Genomic DNA, 25,000 nt, shown 5'->3' on the forward strand with positions numbered 1-25,000 from the left:
TAATTAAAAAACCATCAACTTAGCTATTAAATCTAACCCCTGTAAAAAATTTCCCATGACCTGTATACTGCAATCATGCCTTTCACTCTCTCACAGCTGTTAATTATACAGTAAAATACAGTAAAAATACAGTAAAAATACAGGTACGTCTGTACTCCCCCCCAGCACGACTGTATTCCATCTGTATATGTCTGTAGGCAAGTGTACACATTACAATTGTTATATAGTGTCATTTTAAGACTTGATTTCCGGTACAAAAAATAACATATTTCTTATTATTATTATCAAAGTCTATTTTCTTCCTTCAATTCATGGTTGAATTTAGTTCTCAGAGGGTTAAACACACTGTTAATGAGCGGCATTTACATATATAAGCTTAAATCACATGGTTAAAATACAATTGTATTTTAGGTCAATTGAAAAAAACTTTCGGAATTGGCATCGAAAATAATCCTAGTTGGCAACTCTGAGTTGTGGTTCCCACTATTCACAGAACAGAACTTGGTTCATTTCGCTATTTAAATATCATAAAAAAGCATTTCACTATGTATATTAGATATCTTTTATATATAATATACTTAATAAACGTCATGAATATTAATACACATTAGAAAAGTCGTTAAAATACACATATTTTACGGTTTGCACAACGTGACACATCCGACCTCACTGATGTCTCTATTGCAACTGAGGACTGTGAGAAGTGAGGAGGAGAAGTAGTAGACTCTCTTCTTCCTCCACCTCACTACAGTAGATGATGTGTCATGCCTCCATAACCCCCATAACCCCACTGTGACCACATCAAACCCCTCCCCCCCCCCCTCCCCCCCGGGGAAGCCTCAATAACCCCATTAAAACCCCTCTTGTTCAATAGGAAATATTCTCTACTACATGACGTGGATTTCGGTGATTTTATCCATAACGCAAGGCGTATTTATATAGGAAAGTTGATTTTATCCACGTTATTACTCATAGGCGTTAGGTCCCGCTTGAGTAAGAGATACGACGCTTTGTTTACATAGCGTAACACACTCACTCATCCTCCCCATCTCTCTCTCTCTCTCTCTAGAGACCTCCTATGTCAGCAAAAAGTTATCTGATGAAACACAAAGGCGAAAGGAGATTTCTGGAGTGGCTAAGCCAGTGTTATTAGAACAATGGCTTCGAGATTGACTTGATGAGAGAGAGAGAGAGAGAGAGAGAGAGAGGAGAGAGAGAGAGAGAGAGAGAGAGAGAGAGAGAGAGAGAGAATTTTAATCTATAATGCACCTGTAATACACGCGGATATATTTTTATTGAGAGAGAGAGAGAGAGGAGAGAGAGAGAGAGAGAGAGAGAGAGAGAGAGAGAGAGAGAGAGAGAGAGAGAGAGAATTTTAATCTATATTGCCACCTGTAATACATGCGGATATATTTTATTGAGAGAGAGATGAGAGAGAGAGAGATGAGGAGAGATGACGAGAGAGAGAGAGAGTCGAGAGAGGAGAGAGAGAGAGAGAGAGAGAGAGAGAGAGAGGAATCTTAAAATGTGATTTTCAATGTTAGATTTTAACCTTTGATTGCACAACAACAACAATAATAATAATAATAATAATGATAAATCTAGCAGGCTTAGAATGTAGGCATAAGTGAAATTAGGCCTAAGAAAGATAAATATAAACTAAAGACAACAGGAGTGAAAAGTTTAAAGTATAAAGTTGCACATAAACAGGAAAGTGAAGTGGTGCAACAGGACAGGGAAGAATAAAGCGTAAAGTGCACACGACAGAAAAGTAGGAAATAAATAAACTACAAGAGAAGTAATGAACAATTAAGATAACATATATTAAAAATCAGTAACTTTAAAATAGACATTTCATATATAAACTATAAAGAGAGAGAGGAGAGAGAGAGAGAGAGAGAGATGAGGAGAGAGAGAGAGAGAGAGAGAGAGAGAGAGAAGATGAGAAGAGAGAGAGAGAGAGAGAGAGAGAATTGAATATAGGATTTAGGCATTAAGCCAAGCACTTGGGGCATCAAAGGCCGAGAGAGAGAGAGAGAGAGAGAGAGGAGAGAGTGAGAGAGAGAGAGAGAGGAGAGAGAGAGAGAGAGAGAGAGAGATTTTAGAAGCCTGTTCAACATAAAAACATTAACTGCAAGTTTGAACTTTTACTTATTTCTCAAACTTGACCTTGACCTTTGACATGTATTAACTGACATGGATTTTCATACACAAATATGAACCAAGTTTGAAGTCTGTGACAACGATGTCCAAAGTTATGGCTCATTATGTGAATTGGACATTTTGCTTGACATTTGACCTTGACCTTCTAAAATTTAATCATTTACAGCCTTTTACGTAACAATAAATCCCTGCATGTTTCATTACTCTACGATTAAAATTGTGACCGGGGAAGCTGTTCACAAACAAGCACATACACACAATCCGGGGGTAAAAACCGTAACCTCCTTCCAAATTCGTTGGTGGAGTTAATAAAATGCCTTTGAACATCTGATTCAGGATGTTAATCCTTTTACCCCCAATGGACGTACTGGTATGTTTCACAAAACTCATCCCTTTACCCCCATGGACGTACCGGTACGTCCTTGCAAAAAAAATGCTATAAAAATTTTATTTTTCATATTTTTTGATAATTTTTGGAGAAAATTCAGGCATTTTCCAAGAGAATGAGACTAACCTGACCTCTCTATGATGAAAATTAAGGCTGTTAGAGCAATTAAAAAAAAATATACTGCAAAATGTGCTGGGAAAAAAATAAACCCCTTGGGGGTTAAGGGTTGGAAATTTCCAAAGAGCCTAGGGGTAAAAGGGTTAATGAGATCATTAAAAGGGGTAATGTTGAAGGAGCAAGTACCTACTATTCATACAAGAACAAAGAACTGATTTAATGACTTCTACAATCCCTTGGTAGCAGACCCTCCTTCAAACAGGTGGAGTTGATTACTATGGCTGCATCGGCAGAATTCAATTTCTCGTCCAATTTCTCGATTCTACGGACAATTCTCTTTCAGGGTTGCTACATTCAGCTAGCAAGGTGGCGAAGCTCATCAGGGTGAAGGATACAAATCAGGTTAAGGCTGATTGTAATTAATAAAAGTACAAGTAATACTCGGAATTACAACAGGTAAAGTCAGGAGTGGGGTTGCGACACGTTTCGGAACTGCTTGCTCCGTCTTCAGGCGAGAAGTGAGGCTCTGGCTGGATCTGGGTCCTTATATATAATCGCTGTTAGGTGACAGATAAACTAAAAGACAAACTTCCAAAAAAAAGGATTTTTGGAGGCAAAATTAACAGGAGCGAATTGGTATGTCCCTCAGAGATACAAAAAGGTCAAGACGTAGACGTTGCATTCGATTTTGCTGCATCAGAAGCAAAGAAAATAGAAGAAGCTAATTTTGTCTTATGGAGGAAGAGGCGCAAAGTTAATTGAGTGGGTATATAAGGAAAGCCTGGTTATCTGTTAGTTGTAGACCAGCGAAGAACTCCTTTTATTAGTACAAAATTGTAATAATAACTACAGCTTTGCGTAAAATCTGTATGCTGTTGTTGCTACAGCAATCTTGTCATCAATGTTAACTTACTGTTTTGGTTATTGCGAATTGTGCCATTAGGGAAAACACAGTAATGAATTGAGAACACCTGGTTAAATACAGTCATTTCACCTGTTTTGCAGTGTTTTCCAAGTGCAAGATGAGTGTTTTCTATAGTTTTCATACCATTAAAAGATTTCTAAACTCTTTTATTACAAGACTTCTCAACTGTGTTAACTGGTGCAAGAGAAAAGGTAGTATGGGCTTAAAGGTTTTAAAGGCCTGCGCATAAATAGCAGACGCAAGGGACATTGCCCTATCAAGCAGGACAGTGCCCTAGAGACTGACCATATATACATATAATCAGCGCCCAAGCCCCCTCTCCACCCAAGCTAGGACCAAGGTGGGCCAGGCAGTGGTTGCTGATGACTCAGCAGATAGACCTATAGGCTCCCCCAAAACCCCACATCCTTAGCTCACAAGGGATGGTAAGGTTGCAGCGACCAAAGGAACTAAAGTCTGAGCGGGACTCGAACCCCCAGTCCGGCAATTACCAGGCAAGGACGCTACCTCCAGGCCACCACAACCCTTATCTCTAAAGATTTGTGCAAAGGCAGTGGATGATGCTTATACACCTGCTTTTTGAGCATGGCCAGTGCAGAGAAATGCACCCGTTCTACATTATTTTGGGCACTGTGCTTCATATATGCACTTACCTAAGACCCGCAATGTGTGACAGCAACGTCTACGGATATTTCTTCGAAAACATTATCTCCGAACACAGATCTTCAAAACACAACAACTTCAATGTCAATATCTTCGACAAGCAACAATCTTTCAAATGGCATATCTTCGACAGACCAAGTACTTCAAGTCACTAATTCATACCCATGTGCAAAAACAGCTAGTTCTCTCTCTCTCTCTCTCTCTCTCTCTCTCTCTCTCTCTCTCTCTCTCTCTCTCTCTCTCTCTCTCTCACTCAACTCAGTGTAAGCACCCTACTTTTAGATAGCAAAATTGGTCAAGAACTTAAAAGGAAAGCTAATGCTCCTTTTAAATGTATTTTCATTTGCAGAAGATAGACAAGCGAAGAGCAAAACATATTTGAAATGTAAAGATTGGAGCCTTTGTAGGGTGACGGCCAGATCCCGCAGAAAACGGGAATATTCTGAACTGTGGCCGTCGTTCTAAAAACGATTTTGGCGGGAGAAGCTAACTTAAAAAACCCACCTAACCTATGCTAAAAGCCGTGTCCTTACCCAGGGGGGCTGCGCCCTCCCGGACCCCCCCTTACACAACAGTTTCCTTACCTACGAGTACGACGGGAGAAGCTAACTTAAAAAACCCACCTAACCTATGCTAAAAGCTGTGTCCTTACCCAGGGGGGCTGTCCCCCCCCCCCCACACAACATATTTAAGATCCGTAGACCATTTCCAAACGTTTTTATTCTATACAAGATAACAGTCGGAGCGATAATAAGCAAATTAGGACGCTTGGCCGTAGCGCTACAAACTACCCTAAAGATTTGTATAATCGTTGGAAAAAACGAAAAATAACGATAAGTGATGTGGTGACGATTGATCATAATCAAGGTGATCCTGCAAGTGGGGAAATTTACAGATCTACCGATGAATTGTGCAATAAGGCTAAAGATAGTTTCTCAAGCAGTAGCTGAGGCTTTGCCATCTACAAGTACAGTACAGTGATACCTCTGGATACGAAAGTTTCTGCTTACGAAAAATTCAGGATACGAAAAGCGATACAAAGATTTTTATGCCCCAGTATACGAAAAATTTTTCAGGATACGAAAAGCTTACGAGAGCCCAACTCGTCGCCGAGAGTACAGTACCTTTTTTTTCAGGGTATCAACCCTTAATTTAGGTGTACAGGTAACAATACACCTTCACTGATTCAAATGCTTTACATACAGTACCCCAACTTTTATACAGTATTAAAGAAAACGGACCATTTTCTTAGGGCTTGGAGGGGATAACTAGGCTATAACTACATTACTGAATAATCTCATGGTGGTTTCTGGAATGGATTAGGCTGTTTTTAACGGTTGGGTTAATTATTGAATGATAGAAATGGCTGCATTGCATGTTTATTACGACAGTTTAGCGTGTTTATGAAAGAAAAGGTGACTTTTTGTAAGACTTGGAACGGATTAGGCTATTTACATGTAAAACGCGACTCAGGATACGAAACCGTATCCTAAACGGATTACTTTCATATCCTGAGGCATCACTGTACTATCAAGGGAACAGCCGTCTTACAATTCCACTTATTTATGGATTACTTCCCAATAAAACAAAAAAAAAACCCATGTGGAGTTTTTGAGACAAAGTTCTAGTCCCTAACTCATCTATTGATTCAATCTTAACAGATTTTGAAATGGATGATAAATGCAATCAATTCAGAATTTCAATCATGTTCTATTTGCGGTTGCCTCACCTTTTTCTCAATGCATATATAGGAAAGTTTGTGAATATGGACTCGAATCCCAAATTATGACAATGATGCACAATTTGTTCTGAACATCCGCGTGTTTAAAGTTCTTGCATTCCTGCCACCAAGCAAAGTTGTCGAAGGGTTTGATACGCTCACTGATCACAATATCATTCCTCATTATGCACAAAATCTTCTCGACTACTTCGATGAAACATTTCGATGTTTTCACTCTCAAAGTAAAACACTTTCAAAGTGAAACAGTTCAAAGATTTTGTTTTCAAAGAACTTCATTCGAAAATCTGCTTTCGAAGAAGTGCGCATCAATCGTGACGGCATCACTGAGTCAGATATATTCTTCCAACAATGCAGGTAGAAGAGAGCAAGGTTACGCATTTCTGCTGGGATAACTTTGACCTGAATGAAGAAATTCAAACTGAAGCAGGTACTGTCTCTTGTACCAGAAAGCAATCTGCCAATTATATACAAGGAAGAGATGAAAGAAAAGAGTAGTTTAGAAATATATCTACAAGAAAAAGGTCAAAAAGGAGAAGAAATGTTCTATGACAATACAGGTAAACCTGATTCAGTTATCATGTATAGATAACTGCCTAAGACTAAATGATAGGAAAAGACATAGACATGAATTAGGAGGAAGGGTAGAATGTAAGTTATGTGGGGTAGAGACAGAAGACCTCACCCCTTTTATACTTTACCGCCCAGACCTCAGTGACGAGAGAAGGAAAATAGATGAATTGCAGCGATACGAAGAGAAGAACGTAATGGGAAATGTTCTGTTTAATGAAGAAGGAATAGAAAAAAGAAAAGAATATATACATATCAGATGTGGAGAAAACGAGAAGAAAATAAAAGAACTAGAATAAAGAAAACTAAGGAGGTGCCGATGGAAAGGCGAATCCTTCCGCCGGGCAACTGAACTGAACTGAACAGATAAAATCGTCTTTTGCACAACCATAAACTGAACATGTTCTACCACTGTCTCTAATTAAGTTCCTACAAGACAATGTCAATAAGGTAGAAAAATTTACATAGTTGTTTAGCAGAGACATATTTCATTGTTCAAATCAAATCAGTTCCAAGCTGGGGTGTCTGGGTATCTCTGAGAGAAAATGGGGGAAGAAGATGTAGAAGTTGATAGTAACAACAGACCGAGTATTGTACTTGTCACAACCAACAAGGCCAAGCTAATACGTACTCTGTCAACAGAGATCCTCACAAAAAAGACCAGAATTGGAGAGTATGGCTTACGTTATCGACGGAAATAATGTTGCAAGTTCCAGTATTACTTCAACCAACATTTAGTGAATTGACTGAAAAGGTATTTGATGAACTACCCAAAGTCGTACTGATTTTGTCAAAGACACCCGTATGTGTCATTAAATATTTTGAAAGGAAAGGTAGAGGAACCTCAAACCCTTTTTTCTTCCAAGGTAGAGGAACCTCAAACCCTTTTTTCTTCCAAGGTAGAGGAACCTCAAACCCTATTTTCTTCCAAGGTAGAGGAACCTCAAACCTTTTTTTCTTCCAAGGTAGAGGAACCTCAAACCCTTTTTACTTCCAAGGTAGAGGAACCTCAAACCCTTTTTTTCTTCCAAGGTAGAGGAACCTCAAACCCTTTTTTCTTCCAAGGTAGAGGAACATCAAAACCTTTTTTCTTCCAAGGTAGAGGAACCTCAAACCCTTTTTACTTCAAAGGTAGACAGACTAAAATACCACACAACAGGAAGGAATCTGTCCAATTTAGAAAATAAAGAGTGGCTTACCCAATTCCCCTTGGAAGAGTGGAAAACAAGACAAGTATTCCATGAATTTGAAGGACAGAGCTGTTTTCTTTAGTAGGTTTGACTGCACTTGGATCACAAGTGTAGATGAACTAATCACACACGCAGAATTAGTGCAAGACTTGAATTGGACACAGGAGGAAGTAGACAAAATATTTGTTGTCTGATCAACTGATACGGATGTGTTTACCTTACTGCTTAAATTTACAAAACATTATCATTATTATTACAAGCTAAGCTACAACCCTCATTGGAAAAGCAGGATGTTATAGGCCCAAGGGCTCCAATAGGGATAAAATAGCCCAGTGAGGAAAGGAAGTAAGAGAAATAAACTACAAGAGAAATAATAAACAACTAAAATACAATATTTTAAGAACAGTAACAATATTAAAACGGATCTTTCAAATATAAACTATAAAAAGAGACTTGTGTCAGCCTGTTCAACATAAAAACATTTGCTGCAAGCTGTGAACTTTTGAAGTTCCGCCGATTCGACTGCCTCATTAGGAAGATCATTCCACAACTTGGTCACAGTTGGAATGAAACTTCTAGAATACTGTGTAGTACTGAGCCTCATGATGGAAAAGGCGAGACTATTAGAATTAGCCTTTGTTGTTTGATACTGAAAGATACTGAAGAAAAAGGAAAGGACTTTTGTGAAGTCACGCTATCCATACACATATTCTCGATGTGATACATAGAGTAACTTTGTAAGGAAAGGGAAGTTACTGGTTTTGAAATTGCCGCGGGAAAACCCTGAGTTATTTTCTACCTTCAAGGCTTTAGCATTTAGCCCCAACATACATGAAGATGCTTTCACCAATCTAGAACGATTTACATGCTTACTCTTTTGAAGGTCCTAATACGTTACTTGACAAGCTACGGCTGGATTCATTTTCAGTAATCATACAGCCCCAGGTGAGGAGGTTTCCCCGACTGTAAAGGGGTAGACATAAGCCTCCTTGTCTAATATCAGATGTCACTAAGAGAACATATAGAGTTTTTGCATTAATTTTATTCATCTGAAAGCGATTTTACCGTTTCAGATGCAGTCTCAATAGAGTTTTTTCATTAATTTTATTCATCTGGAAGCGATTATAGCATTTCAGATGGTGTCTAAATAGAGTTTTTTCATTAATTTTATCCATCTGGAAGCGATTTTTACGTTTTAGATGCCTCCCTCAGATGGTCATCGCTGGTGTGTCACTGATAGACACATACACTAGATTAATGTAGTATTATTATTATTAGCTAAGCTACAACCTTAGTTGGAAGAGCTGGATGCTATAACCACAAAGCTTCAACAGGGAAAATAGCCAAGTGAGGAAAGGAAATAAGCAGAGTAGTATGCCTGAGTGTAGCCTCAAGAAAGAGATCTCTAACCCAAAAACAGTGGAAGAAGACCATGGTACAGAGGCTATGGTACTACCCAAGACTAGAGAACAATGGTTTGATTTTGGAGTGTCCTTCTCCTAGAAGAGCTGCTTACCATAGCTTAAAAGAGTCTCTTCTACCCTTACCAAGTGGAAAGCAGCCACTGAACAATTACAGTTTAGTAGTTAACCCCTTGAGCGAAGAAGAATTGTTTAGTAATCTCAGTTTTGTCAAGTGTATGAGGACAGGCGAGAATTTGTAAAGAATAGGCCAGACTATTCGGCGTATGTGTAGGCAAAGAGAAAGAACCGTAACCAGAGAGAAGGATCCAATGTAGTACTCTCTGTCCAGCCTAAGGACCCATTAAGTCTCTAGGGATAGTATTTCAATGTGTGGCTGGTGCCCTGGCCAACCTACTACTAATGCTAAAGGAATTGGTTCAAATGTTAGTTGAACCTACAGATGATTTAGAGGAGAATCAAGCAAAATGGGGAACTGAACTTCACAAATTTTTATGATTATAACTAGAAATATGTTAGGCTGGGAGGAACGTAGAGAGTAGAGGTCCCCTTTTTTGTTTTTGTTTCATTTGTTGATGTTGGCTACCCCCCAAAATTGGGGGAAGTGCCTTGGTATATGTATGTATGTATAACTAGAAATATTTATGCTTAATAGAGTCTGTAAAGGAAAACAAAGCTATGTTCTATGGAATTATATTGATCGCAATCGATAAAACATTATAAAACATTTGATCAGATTTATTCATTGGTTTTCCCTTGTTTCTTAAGGTCTTTCTCAGGAATAACACATTCTGTTATTACTCGGGTGAAAATCACCTCGACGAAAACCTACATCTTCTGTTCAGTCGGAATCAAATTTTTAAAAATGCACATCTTACTAACGCTGCAACGAAAATTAATTGAAAGATCGGCGACGAAATTTGGTAAAAAAACTTCTCTGTATCTATAAATATGATATAAAATCGCCCCCTTATTTTATTTCTACACAAACACAGACACAAGACACACATATACAAAATTGCATAAAAATAGTACAGGTACAGGTATTAAAATTGACATGCAAATCATAATCACCAAAGGTGTGTGCGGGTAGATATTAAAGATATGTGTACAGTATATGTATTGGATTGAAGGACTTTTTATAAATACATTAAGGAAATATGTATATATATATATATATATATATATATATATATATATATATAAATATATATATATATATATATATATATATATATATATATATATAAATATATATATATATATATATATATATATATATATATATATATATATATATATATATATATATGGTTTACATGAATTGTTAGTTCGAATTCGCTACAGTTGTACCCTTATTTTGCTTATATAGAATTTTTCAATCAAGAAGCAAATCGAAAATAAAAGAAACCAAGTAAAAGAAATTGAAGAGTACACTTGTCCAGTTAAAATTAAGATCTAAGATGGCGATTTATGAGGATTTCAGTTGCTGGCCCATGGACCATTACCAATTCACTTTGCCGAAAATGGCGATTTACGAGGATTTCGGTTGCTAGTTCATGGGCCATTACCAATTCACTTTGCCAAAGATGGCGATTTATGAGGATTACAGTTTATGGTCCATGAACCATTACCAATTCACTTCGCCGAAGACGGCAATTTACGAGGCAAATGCCCTAAGCTAAGAACAAAGAGGCAGAATAGTGTACTCACCTTTCCGAAACGGCTCCGCTCACTTCGGCCATCATGGCAGTCCATTCGCTGAAGATCTCATTCGCGTCGGGACTGAGGACTTCCTCCTCGTATCTTTGGAACGTCAAGAAATAAACGACAGACAGGTTAATCCCTCGGAAAGACGTACGACATTAGATCGTAACTCAAATTATGGATTATTTCTTTCATAAAGATTATTTGAATTTTAGCTAAAAATAATTACTCTACATCCTGATAAATATACAAATATTATTAATAAGTTTGAAAGGCAATGCTATAAAGTATAGCATGTAACTGTAAAGTATACGTTGAATAAATAAGTACAGTACATAGATTAAACGTTAGGTTGGTGTATTCATATACAATCATATCTATACAATACGACACTACGTACAATTGCTAATCAGGCAGAGTATGTACAATGGCACACTTTATACAAAGACATCTTCAACTTATAATCGACACAAAACACTTATCTAAATATGACTCAGTTAAAATACATTTGTAAAATAAAGTTTAAAGGCTAAAAATTAGTTTACTATCAATACGAAATACAAACTAGAAAATACAATACCATACACATAAAATACAACAGTAAAGCAGTTTTGTTCACCTCAATAATACGTCAACTGCCGCCAAACGTCTGTGTGACCTACCAAGCTTGCGTTCGCGTCGAAAAGCTTTGTGCTTCGAGTTAAAACACACTTACCTCTTATTTTATTCGCTACTGATGTAAATTAATAGTCTAGATTTTAAAACTTGATAAGGAGTGGCTAAAGAGAACGAGATGAACAGAGGTTGCTGGCCCATTCACTCTGTAACTGCTGACCTAAGTAATCTTAATAGTTTGTCTAGACCAAGGAGAATTATCGAGCCTCGTTCGTAACAGACGTGAGATTTGGAGAGACGCACGGAGGCGAAGTCAGAAACAATGGGAGGGTAATAAGGGATGAAGCTTAGGGGTGTATCGGAAATGATTACTGTGACAATTTTCAATCTGGATATTTTATACACGAATAAGACCTGATTGATCCTGTAACCTTGGGATATTATTAGGGGGAATTAATATCATTGGAAATATTTTTTAAGATATAAATTTGTAATATCATGCTGGGAAGGGGATTATAAAATAAAAGAAAGGGTTCTACATATAAAATATAAGTAAACAAAACTTAGAATGATACATAGAAAATCCTTATATTTGTATTTGTATCGTCTGCTGGAACAGTACAGGAATGATACAGGAACGTACCTTACTTTACGTGGTCTTGACAAACTACTTAAATTATCAATAAAAATAAAGTAATTATAACTAACAACTTATGAGTTTTCAAGATATTTTGACTCAAGCAAATCCAAATATAAAAATACCCTTTCTTCATATTTGTATCATCAGCTAGAACAGTGGTTCTTAAACTTTTTTGCCTTGCAGCCCCTTCTGCATTAAGCATAGATCCCATGCGCCCCCCCCCCCCCCCCCTCCCCACCCTTGAAATTTCTGCCAAAGTAGAAAGTATTATTTCAATAAAATAAACATTGTTCATAGAAAATGGGTAAAATAAATATATTATGAAGAAACAAAATTTTATCATAAACTTTTTTCAAACTGTTTTAGCATTATACAGATATTACATTGATAGAAAATACTGGAAAAAATACAAATTACTGCAAAAATAAACATTATTTTTACTCTTAATACAATCATTCATGGATCATGACCACATCAAAAAATATTACACATCCTCCTTAGTAATTGATTTATCCATATTTGTGTAGTATTGTAAAACAAAAGCCATCATAATTACTACATCTTTATTTTCATTGTTACTATTTTAACTACTTGCGGCCCCCTTGAAAGCTTCTGGCGCCCCCCAGTTAAAGAATCACTGAGCTAGAATGATACGGGTATGATACGTCCGTAAATGCAGGTTACTTGGCTTAGAAATATCTTGGCTATTTCTATAAAGTTAGATAATGTTAGATAGCAATAAAGTACAAAAGCAGCACAAAAAGTAAACTAGTATGATATAAAGCGTAGGTAGGCCTAGGCCTAGTCCTTAGGAAAGCTGCAAAGATCCCTAAGTAATGCCTAAAACTTGCCGCATGAGGTCTACTGACGGCAATAACCCTAAAAACAGTACCTTAGGATTAATATTGATTAGTAAAAACCAACACTCGACAGCGTAACATGCAATCCCTTATTTTCGAACTTGCGTGAAACTTTTCTCTCAGGTTCAAACAGTTGCCGGAGTCGGATAATAAACATGAAAATTATAGATGATTTGATAAAGTTACAGGGATACAAACAGATAGAGTTAATGACTGTTCACTATACTGACATTCAAATTATTATACTGTAAAGTATGCAAAACATGAAGACAATATTGAAACAAAATATTAAACTAATATTCAGTAATTCTTCTAAAGTGTTTAATTATACGCTATAAATACTTGAGAACATTAAAGGGAATTAATTTTCTCTCCCTTAAGCCTTAATTCAACAGTTTTCGTACACGTACAATGCAGAACTAACTGCTTTAGCGTACAATATTGTACCGAGGCAAATATCCTGACAAGCTCCTATCGTTACTACACGTTCGTAAATAAGGAACCGCATGTACGGCAACACCCTGCCTAGTCCCCGCCACCGCTAGCACAGCACGTACACTCGCTCGCACAGCGTACGCCACTAAGGCAAATCTAAAGCTCCTCTCCGGATTGCGAGCGAGGATACAAAAAGCAAGGAGCGGCAACAAACCTTCTTCCGGGGATGGTAATGCGAAGGTGCATCTTTTTAGGCCGGGCTCCCGTTAGGTTGGTGGGTAGGCTGAGGCACGAGCTGACAGAGGATCTGTTAGACGAACTGTTAATTGATAATCTAGCGTTAGAGGCACGGACTCGACACGACACACACTTCACCATGCAACACACTCAAAGACAAAGATGCACAAACGACAAACGTGTGGAAATGATTAAAAAAATGAAGTGTGGAAATAATGATTAAAAAATGAAATAAATAAAGTATAAAGTGTAATCACAGTTCTAAAAGACTTACCTCAGGGAATAAAACAGTACGGTGGGTTTTTCATTAAAACGTAATGCAAAAATACTGTTTGACCTATAATATTCAAGTTAATAAATTGTAGCGACCGTCTTCATTGTCAAATGACTTTTAAGTATATTCATTTCACCCAAAAGAGGTTACTCATAATCTTTAGAATTTCAGGAAAATTTTACCTAATACTTAATCTCGTAACAAGAGATAAAACCTATGTTGACATTGACCAAGTCCCTTTAATTAATAACAACTTCAAATGAATTTCGAATTCAATTAGGTACACAAAAGCTTGCTGGTTCAGTTAATCGTTGAGAAAACAGTCGTGATATTTTGTCAACGCATTTACCAAAAACTCCTGTTTATGTTTCTAGAACGTTGTTCTCAAAAGAAAGTGAATAAAAGTAATATTCTATGCATCAATAACGCATTGTATAATAAGGCAAAATTAGCAATATCATCTGTTATTGAAAATGCTTAGCAATGATCTCTGTTATACTAAGGAGCCGTTAGAAACGGTCTTAAACGAAGAGAAAAATACACTTTATTCTCACCGACAAATTAATCTAACAAGAATATGCTACGGGTAACATTCTTGCTCATCATAAAAAGGGCTTAATGTTTCACTTTCATCAAGATTAAGATAATTTTAAGTTAAAGCTTCCGATTTTGGCCCAACGTCTCGGGCAAACTTTTAATAATAATGAAGTCGCAAGAACGGTTCTAGGCTACTGTGGACCTGAAGCCCAGCACATTCTTGAGAGAGAGAGAGAGAGAGAGAGAGAGAGAGAGAGAGAGAGAGAGAGAGAGAGAGAGAGAGATAATCTTTAACTTCAGATACAAAATCTTAACTCCCTGGTGCAACAAGGTTTTCAGCCAAAAGCCTGATTAAACCTGGAATCTAAACTGTGATACCGTACAGTAAATTACTCATACTTCAGCTCTCCTAACCAGAAGTGCTATATAGAAAATTCATTTAGCTTTCTAATGCTATTTTCAGCTTCTTTCTATCTTTATTCCTCTCTTAGTTATGTTACAAAACGTCAACGTAAGTAGATCGACGTGTGACGTCATTCCTCGAGGAAACGTTTGCAAGTCATAAGACAGAGAGGACAACCAAAGGGTTGATAAACCGTTTGAGTCGTCACAATTAAAACAAAACCTTCAATGTCATATCAGATAAACTAATCGGTTAATTCTAATAGCCAGGCCTTCTCCATCATGAGGCTCAATACTACGCAGTACTCTAGAAGTTTTATTCCAGCTGTGACCAAGTTGTGGAATGGTCTTCCTAATCTTAGGGTGGTTGAATCAGTAGAACTTCAAAAGTTCAAAGTTGGAGCAAATGTTTTTATGTTGACCAGGCTGACATGAGTCTTTTTATAGTTTATATATGACATATCTGTTTTTGACGTTGTTAATACTTTATATAGGACATATCTGTTTTGACGTTGTTACTTATTTTAGAATGATTTATTGTTAATTTGTTCTCTTATTTCCTTTCCTCACTGGGCTATTTTTCCCTGTTGGAGCCCCTGGGCTTATAGCATCTTGCTTTTCCAACTAGGGTTGTAGCTTGGATAGTAATAATAATAATAATATATCCTTACGACATCACTGAAAGTACAAGGTCCAGACTTGAGGTGGTATCGACGGCGAATCACATTTAGCGGATCCTAAAATCAATTATGGATTTACGAATTTGGCATCGAAGGCCCGGCAATAGGACCTACGAGGCCTTTCAGAAACCGTGCATAACCCCAGGAAAACCTAACAGCTGCCATCACAGCAGTGGAAAAACTCTATAGTTGAAGTATGAAGTAATGATTGAAAAAGGTTGGTCACCGAGATGAAAAATAGTGGGAACAGAGGCTGAAAATTTCATCCAAGATCATTTAACTTAATTATAAGTTACTCATAAGCTACTTTGAAAATTTAAAGTTGTTTATAAAGTTATTTAAACCTCAAAATGTTGTTTTATTGTCTTCTAAAGATACTGAGAGTTTAAATTGAAAGAATAACTAATATTAAAGAAGGTTGGAAGACATAAAGGTTTAAAGTCACTCATGAATGGTAGAGGCAAGGGACAATGACAATGTCCTAGACACTGACCATATTTACATATCAGCAACCAAGGCACTTTTTCATCAAGCTAAGACCAGGGGGGGCCAGACAATGGCTGGTAATAACTCAGCAGGAAATATAGGATCATACAAAACACTACAAGAGAATATCGAGCCTGAAACACCTCGAACACTAGTCCAGCAGATTGCCAGGTAGAGATATTTCAAATAGGTTACTACAATGCTAATATGTTCGTCAGCAATTTGTGAACTTTTAAGTGAATACATAACCAAGGGGTAAAGTATATATGGCCTTTTAAATGGATGTCTATCCATGAATGAAATTCTGACATCAAATGAATTAGAACCATAAAACATGTGGACCTTGGGCTTATAGCATCTTGCTTTTCCAACTAGGGTTGTAGCTTGGCTGGTAATAATAATAATAATTATTATTAGCTGCTGAAAACGTGCAGCAAATTCTTTTTGAAGCCATCAAAATTCCTATCAACTGCCACATAAAGAGGAAAAGCTGATAGGCAATACTATGGACTGCATGATTGCAAAAACCTGGGCTCAGCCATACGGGCCAGGCAATCTTCAACAACATGAAAGACCTTGAATCAGAAAATCATAAGATTCGAGTCTTATAATACTTTGTGGTTGAGAGACTGTTTTAACAAGTTTTTAGACCTTAAAGGCTGATTATCTCCATGCAGGGGTCCACACAATGTCCCTTCAATCGCTTAAGATGGAGGAGTACATGTTCGATAAACCGCCAATGCTAAGCAATTGACATCAACAACAAAAAGAGATGTTGAAATATAGAAATTCTTCTCTCTTGGTAAAAGACCAAGAATTAGATATGCAATTAACCCTTTTACCCCCAAAGGACGTACTGGTACATTTCACAAAACTCATCCCTTTACCCCCATGGACGTACCGGTACATCCTTGCAAAAAACTGCTATTTAAATTTTCTTTTGCATATTTTCAAGAAACTTCAGGCCTTTTCCAAGAGAATGAGACCAACCTGACCTCTCTATGACAAAAATTAAGGCTGTTAGAGCAATTTAAAAAAAATATACTGCAAAATGTGCTTGAAAAAAAAAAAAAACCTGGGGGTTAAGGGTTGGAAATTTCCAAATAGCCTGGGGGTAAAAGGGTTAATTCCAATAGCCATGCCTTCTTCATCATGAGGATCAATACTACGCAGTATTCCAGATGTTTTATTCATCTGTGACCAAATCGTTGAATGAAAGTTCCAACTTGCAGTGAAGGCTTGAACAGGTTGACTTAAGTCTTTCTTCATGGTTTATTTATGAAATATCTGTTTTAAAGTTGTTAATGTTTTTAAAATATTTCATTTTAATTGTTCATTATTTCTTATATCGTTTATTTATTTCCTTATTTCCTTTCCTCACTGAGGTATTTTTCCCCATTGGAGTCCTTGGGCTTGTAGCATTTTGATTTTCCAACTAGGGTTGTAGCTTAACTAGTAATAATAATAATAATAATAATAATAATAATAATAATAATAATAATAATAATAATAACAATATTATTATTTTAACATTTTTAGTGATCTTTAGATATTTTACATACATTATTCATTACTTCTCTTTTAGTTTATTCATTTCCTTCACTCACTGGACTATTTTTCCTTGTTGGAGCCCTTGGGCTTATAAAAACATCCTGCTTTTAGGATTGCAGCTTAGCTTGTAATACTAATAAAGGATTTCTCAGTGCGAGACAAGATCAGGTTAGCATGTGTGCTGTTCTCTCCTTCGTAGGAATTCCTTGACAATTGGATAGGTGGAAGTTGCAACGTATGTTAAGAAAGTAGCCGCGTATGTGGCAATGTGTCAAAAATCAAGCCAAGGACTGTAGACAGCAGAGAAGGGAAAAGTTTATGCTGTCCTCCCTTGAAGGAATTCCATGAAACCCGGACAAGTGGAAGTCGTAGCGTACGTTAAGAACGTAACAGCCTACATACAGTAATGGTATGTCGAAACGTGGGGCAAGGACTGTAAATGACAGAAAAGGATGTTTTAAGTTCTTCTCCCTAGAAGGAATTCCTTGAAAACTGGTTAAGTGGAAGTTGTAACATATGTTAAGAAAGTAGTGTCCGTGGAAGCATGTCGAAACGTAAGACAAGATTGTAAACGACATGAGCGGGGAAACTTATGCGCTGTTCTATCTTTGAAGGAATTCCTTGAAAACTAACTTAGTAGAAGTTAACCCTTTTACCCCCAAAGGACATACTGGTACGTTTCACGAAAGCCATCCCTTTACCCCCATGGACGTACTGGTACGTCCTTGCAAAAAAATGCTATAAAATTTTTTTTTTCATATTTTTGATAATTTTTTGAAAAAATTCAGACATTTTCCAAGAGAATGAGACCAACCTGACCTCTCTATGACAAAAATTAAGGCTGTTAGAGGAATTTAAAAAAAAAATATACTGCAAAATGTGCTGGGAAAAAAATAACCCCCTGGGGGTTAAGGGTTGGAAATTTCCAAATAGCCTGGGGGTTAAAGGGTTATGAATGTACCAGAGTAAATGGCACAGTACCAAAATGTAGTTCAATTACTGTAAACGAAAGAATAGGAGAAGTTTAGCCGAATGTGCTGGGAAACGGCAGTCGCAACGCCGACGGTTAAAAACGAAACTGTGTAGGCGGGACTGCCTGCGATTGGCCATGCTGTGAAAACACAATTGAATCATGCAGTGTACACATCATAAACTATTAATACGGAACAGAGAGGGGTGAATGAATAAAAAATATTAGTATCTACAAAACAAAAAACAAAGAAATGGCTTTGAATGAAAATATATCACAAATAATAAGGACAAATTTGAGTGAATTTAGAAATACATAGAACAGTTTCTACATAACTCATAAATATCAACTGAACTGAAACAAGAAAAATTAAAACAAAGATATACAAAACTAATTAGAATAATTATATTTTGTCTCTAAGTTGGAAAAATCAACTTAATCCGTAGATATTTATTGATAAGTGCTCGGAGAGGTAGAAGTTTAAGAAGGTGGACAGGAAAGTGTTATGGATGAACCGTGCGAAGAGTTAAAAGCTGAGGAGTAAGAATTTTCTAAAGGGGAAAGAATTTTTTTTTGACTAGATTGACGTTTCGTTTCCAATATGTTTAATGATTTAACCCTGTAATAATATTAGAAAATACAGTACTGCGTATTAATCAGATGCTAAGAATCATTGTGTGAAGGTAATACGTTATACGGTACTTTATCCCTTCAACCCCCAAAGGACGTACTGGTACGTTTCACAAAACTCATCCCTTTACCCCCATGGATGTACTGGTATGTTTCACAAAACTCATCCCTTTACCCCATTGGACGTACTGGTACGTCCTTGCAAAAAACTACTATTTACATTTTTTTTTTGCATATTTTTGATAATTTATTGAGAAACTTCAGGCATTTTCCAAAAGAATGAGACCAACCTGACCTCTCTATGACGAAAATTAAGGCTGTCAGCGTAATCTAAAAAAAAAATATTGCAAAACGTGCTTGAAAAAGAAAAGCGCCTGGGGGTTAAGGGTTGGAAAGCTCCAAATAGCTTGGGGTGGGTTAATATATTTAGCTTCTAAAAAATTCATATTTTACCTTAAAACAAAAGCGAGTGATATTTTAGCCTTGATTAAATTGAAGGAAATGTTTGAAAATAACTAGAAATAATTTAACTACATATCAATATATTATTACAAGCAGGAATGTGATACGTCTCAAGCAGGCAAAGGCAACTGTTCAATTGGGGGTGGCCGCATGATAACACCCATGTACAAGAAATAAATGCCCTATATATTTTGATTTCATTTTTCCAATTCTTCTTTTTGTCTTACTATGAAAGTTTACATAAAACCGACTTCATTTTCGTTAACACTTTCCTAATGATATTAATGATTATTACTGGTGTAAATAAATATAATTCGAAATATTTCTGTAGCCTCGTAAGCCTTGGAAACCTGTAGAAGGCTGCACGTGGTCAATCGGCTGCAGATCTACAGATGAGAAATAATATTCGTAAAATCTCTACTTTAGCTGTCTGCTAAAGGTGATGAATGCAAGAGTTGATGGGAGAAGTACAAGAAGAAGGCCAAGGTTTGGGTGGATGGATGGAGTGAAGGAAGCTCTGGGTGATAGGAGGATAGATGTGAGAGAGGCAAGAGAGCGTGCTAGAAATAGGAATGAATGGCGAGCGATTGTGACGCAGTTCCGGTAGGCCCTGCTGCTTCCTCCGATGCCTTAGATGACCGCGGAGGTAGCAGCAGTAGGGGATTTAGCATTATGAAGCTTCATCTGTAGTGAATAACGGGGGAGGGTAGGCTGTGGCAGCCTAGCAGTACCAGCCGAACTCAGTCGAGTCCCTTGTCTTGCTGGGAGGAACGTAGAGAGGAGAGGTCCCCTTTTTTTTGTTTCATTTGTTTGGTGTCGGCTACCCCCCAAAATTGGGGGAAATGCCTTGGTATATGTATGTAAGATAATAAGAGTTCCCATTCCAGACAAATCAGCACTTATCAACCAAGAACTAGGATCAAATAGATTCTACCATCTTGAGACAAACTAACAGAGGACAGAACAATTGAAATAATACACTCCAAAGATAAATTAACAAAATATTAACATGCTAAAATCAAACTTAAAGACAGTTAATAACTCAAAATAGCAGTATCTCACTTTAACGGATAATTTTTAGCTTCTTTAAATTGTAAATTAACATCTTTTCATGGATTGCAGGGATGGGAGAATAGATGATTGTGAAAGGTTTTACGTTAAATTTCACAAACGTAGAACATAATTCTACAGCGAGTCCTGAACTTATAAACTAATTAGGTCCAAGAAACTGTTTGTCGAATTTTTTAAATTCTGGCCTAAGGTAGACTTCACAACTCGCACGCCTATGATTTTCAACTGCAAAAGTTAACAAATAATCCTGTTTCTTATTGCAAATGTTGTCTTGCCTACTGCATTAAATATAATATTTTTTAATTACAATTATTTCATTATGTACTTTTGATACAATATTTATAATTTATAATTTCAGCTCGGTGTGTGTTTGTATCTACAAATATTTCTAAGTCGAACGTTTGAACGTTGAGGACTTTTGTTAAACAGTATTAACGAATAAGTTGATATATTAACGACTAAGTTAAAGGGACATACTGCTTTCAAATCATAAAATAAAAAAAACAAATGATCCAAAATGCTTTGCAATAAGGAGAAGCATTCCTGATTTCGAACGAGGGACCCAGCGAAGCGGTCGCTTCCGGTAGACCAAAACAAACGCTAATCTCAAAGACTCCTTCGGTATGCCGAGCACTCACCCTCCGGTCTTGGCTTCCTCCATGTCGAAGTAATCCAGCATGAGGTCGTCGCCGCCAACGCTGGACGCCGTGTCGATGCTGTTGGCCCGGCTGCGACTGCTTCCGGCGATGACTGCGGAAAGAGGCGCTGTGTTATACTCGATTTTTTTTAATGAGGCGCATTTTGAAATGGAAGTAGATTCAAAATACAGAAATAAAGAAACTAAGAATAGTCACATGAGTGTTCAATTATTATAATCATTATTACTAGCTAAGCTACAACCCTAGTCGGAAAAGCAAGATGCTATAAGCCCAAGGGCTACAACAGGGAAAAATAGCCCAGTGAGGAAAGGAAATAAGAAAATAAATAAATGATATAAGTAATGCAAAATTAGAATAAAATATTTTAGAATATTGAATCTTTTATAAATAAACAACTATAGTAAATTCTTTTTAGCGAGGCAGATTTGCACCACCTCGCAGCGGTGCCCTTTTAGCTCGGGAAAGTTTGCTGCTATCTGATTGGTTAGAATTATCTTGTCCAACCAATCAGCGATCAGGGAACTGAAAGTTTCCTGCTCTCTGATTGGTTAGATTCATCTCATCCAACCAATGAGCGATCAGGGAACATTTCCGAGCTAAAAGGGCACCCCTGCGAGTCGGTGCAAATCTGCCTCGCTAAAAAGAATTGACTATAGATTGGTAGTTAATCGATGAGGTTCTACTTTGCAGTGATTTAAAATGTCAATGTTGGTACATGGATTTATTATTATTATTATTTTTTTTTTTTCTTTTTTTTTTTACGGTAAAGCTTACTTAAGGATGTAAAAAATTATAAAAAACATTAAAAAGGGAATCTGTGAGGGAATGCACATTAATGAGAATATAATTCATAATAATCTAGACGAAACTGTTTATATACTTATATTCAGGATTAACAGCCAATTCAAATCTAAAATTAGATCAGTGATTTCAATGAATAAGTTTCCCATGATATGAAATTTTATCAAGAGGTCATTTCAAGAACTATTTACAGGTCACAAGTTCTAGTAGGTTCTAAGATTACTTTAAAATGGCATAAGGTATTAAAATAGCCTCTGGAATTATAAATAACAATAAGTCCACTATTTCTACATAAATTACTTTTAAAAAAGAATTTAAAACATTAAAACCTTTCTTATTTGTTGCATACACGTTCTTATCCGAGGCATTTACTTTAAATGCACACTCTCTCACTAACCTTGCTTAAGCTGGGAATGACAAGGTGGTGGAGAGGTCCCGATGTCGTCAAACAGGCTATCGTCCGTGAAGAACGAGGAGGCCATCGCCGACCCCCCAAACATGAGGCCGGGCTGGTCGGCGATCTCGTCGTCGATCAGGAAGTCCTGGTCTAGATCGCTCCTGCCGGTGGTGAGGGTGGGCGTGCACTTGCCGGAGTGGTTGGAGTGTTCGGCGGAGTCCGTCAGGATGCTCATGGCGCTCACGGACTTGTGCGACTCGATGGAGGACTCCATGGCCGTCTTGAGATCGAGGGACGACAGCCTCGTGAAGGGAATCGACCCGCCACTTGGAAGGGGCTTCTTGGCTTCGACGGCTGAGTTGTCCTGGCCTTCCTGGAGTTGACTGCTCTTTGAGATAACGTCTGAGCTGAGGACGCACTCGGAGGAATTGGGAATGTGGTTGGGCGTCGATTTTTCCAGGGTAGGACGCCTGAATTCGGAATCGCCGTCCACGGAAGTGACTGTCGTGTGCTCCGACGAAAACGCGGAGTCTACCGACGACTCGATCTTCGCTTCTGGGCTGATCAGCAGCATAGCATCCTCCGTAGCATCCGTTGCTTTAGTGTCCGCGCTACCCGCTCTCGTTTCGCCTCCGTTACTTTCGTCAACCGTGCTTTCTGCGTCCTGTTCCTCGGAGGTTAAATCGACCGTGCTCTTCCTCGTGTCTTCCGTTAAGTCGACAGTTTCGCTTAACGACTCAAGGATCTCAAAAGAGGATTCGGACTGGGGAGATACGAGCTTGATGCCTGAGTCATCTGGGGTCACTACATTATGCTTTCGACCAGCCTCCTCCTTCTCAGAGACACCGAGGACCTCGGGTACATCGGCCACCTTTGCTTCTCTCGTAACTGGCCCCCTATCCGCTTTCTCTTTCTCGACGGGATCCCTGTAAGCCTTCAGTTCCGTGACGCAGTTATTTGGGGTGGCCTTAAATGCAATATCACTCCTGTCCAGCGAGAACCCCTTGTCATACCCATTCTCATAGAAGCTGCCGTGCTGGTCAGTCTCCTGCATGATATTGATGTCTTTGTGCGTTTCCACCTCCACGGATCCCACGATGAGGATGTCCTCCACGGGCTGCGAGACCTGGTGAAGGATGAGATCCTTCCCCTCCTGCGAGAGTTCATTCTCCCACATCTGATCGTCCCTTTGTGCTTCGTTCTTCTTTGGGGTGCCAGCCGTGTTCTCGCTGTACTCTAACTTGCGACAAACGGGTCGGCTAAGCTCTACCGTCTTCTCCGCCGCCGGCATGACTAGAATGGGGGTCTTTTCGAGGGACGTGGGACGAATGAGGGGCTTCTTGAGGTTGCTCCTCCGCAGGACGACGGGAGGCGTCTGCTGCAAGGTTGTCTTCTTGGCCTGCAGGGGCGTTTCGATCATGGCCACCCGACTTCTGACTAGACCCGCGCTACCGGGTATTTTCGTGATGCCGGAACCCGGTGATCCTGCGCTGGTAAGAGATGATGCCGTCGAACTTGCCGGCGACGGCGTAGACGAACCAGTCCTGGTCTGGGCCGACTGGTAGCCGTAACCGTACCGGCTGCGGCTGTAGGGAGCGAACTTCTGCCGCGCCATCCCGTAGGTTATCGTGCTGTCTCGCTTGTCTTTTCCGGCCTCTAGCTTCTTGTCGAGTAGCGACGTGACGCCCCGCACGGTCAGCGGGCTGACTTTGTCCTCGCCGCTGGCTGTCTTTTCCTTGCCTTCCAAACTCTGCCTCTTAATCTCAAAGGAACTTGTACCGTTGAACTGTATTTCCATGCTACCTCTCGACTTCCTCTTGGACGCCGCTAGTTGCTGCCGGGTCTTCTTCAGCCACTCGTCAGACGGGTCCTCGGCCTTCTCTGCATCGCAGGGGTCCAGAGCATCCGCGTCTCCCTCCCCCCCTCGTATCCTGTCGCTCTCGCTCGAGGACCCCAGACCCGAATCCAGTTCAGTCGTCGACTTTGTGGAGGACTCGGAGTCCCTGGAATCCCGCGGCGCTCGTAGGGTCGAATTCGACTGCTGCTTGATCGCGGGAGAGGAGTCCGCGGCGCTCTTGAGGGGAGTACGGAGCAAGGACTTCACCGAGGGACTTCGCGTCCTGCCACCAGAGGCGACATTCGAAATACTGGGACTATTACACACAGACGTTTGGACTTTGGGACTGACGGGTTTGACGGTGACCACCTGCGGCTTCGGCAGCTGGCGGGTGTGAATCGTCAGGCGGTTGGAGAGCGGGGTGCTGTTGGGCGTCGGGACGTGCTTGGGAACGAGAATCGACACTCTGGGGGTGGCGGGGGTGACTCTGGCCGAATCTACCGAGTCCAGTCTCGGCGAACGCGCGAAGGCATTATCGTCACTCACGGATTCACTATTTTTATTTGTGCTTTTG

The 25,000-nt window shown here is 38.8% G+C and overlaps 1 protein-coding gene across 1 annotated transcript in view; it reads right to left on the minus strand.

Moving 5' to 3' along the window:
* LOC137634005 (serine-rich adhesin for platelets-like) overlaps positions 1 to 25,000 on the minus strand; it is a 58,356-nt gene that overhangs the window by 31,943 nt on the left and 1,413 nt on the right. The window contains 4 exon segments of the mRNA XM_068366248.1: positions 10,889 to 10,981; positions 13,647 to 13,751; positions 21,371 to 21,482; positions 22,590 to 25,000. The exon segment at positions 22,590 to 25,000 is cut by the window's right edge and continues 56 nt beyond it. Of these exon segments, the coding sequence (XP_068222349.1) occupies positions 10,889 to 10,981; positions 13,647 to 13,751; positions 21,371 to 21,482; positions 22,590 to 25,000 (2,721 nt within the window).

Source organism: Palaemon carinicauda, chromosome 43 (assembly GCF_036898095.1).
Source record: "Palaemon carinicauda isolate YSFRI2023 chromosome 43, ASM3689809v2, whole genome shotgun sequence".
NCBI classification, from domain to species: domain Eukaryota; kingdom Metazoa; phylum Arthropoda; class Malacostraca; order Decapoda; family Palaemonidae; genus Palaemon; species Palaemon carinicauda.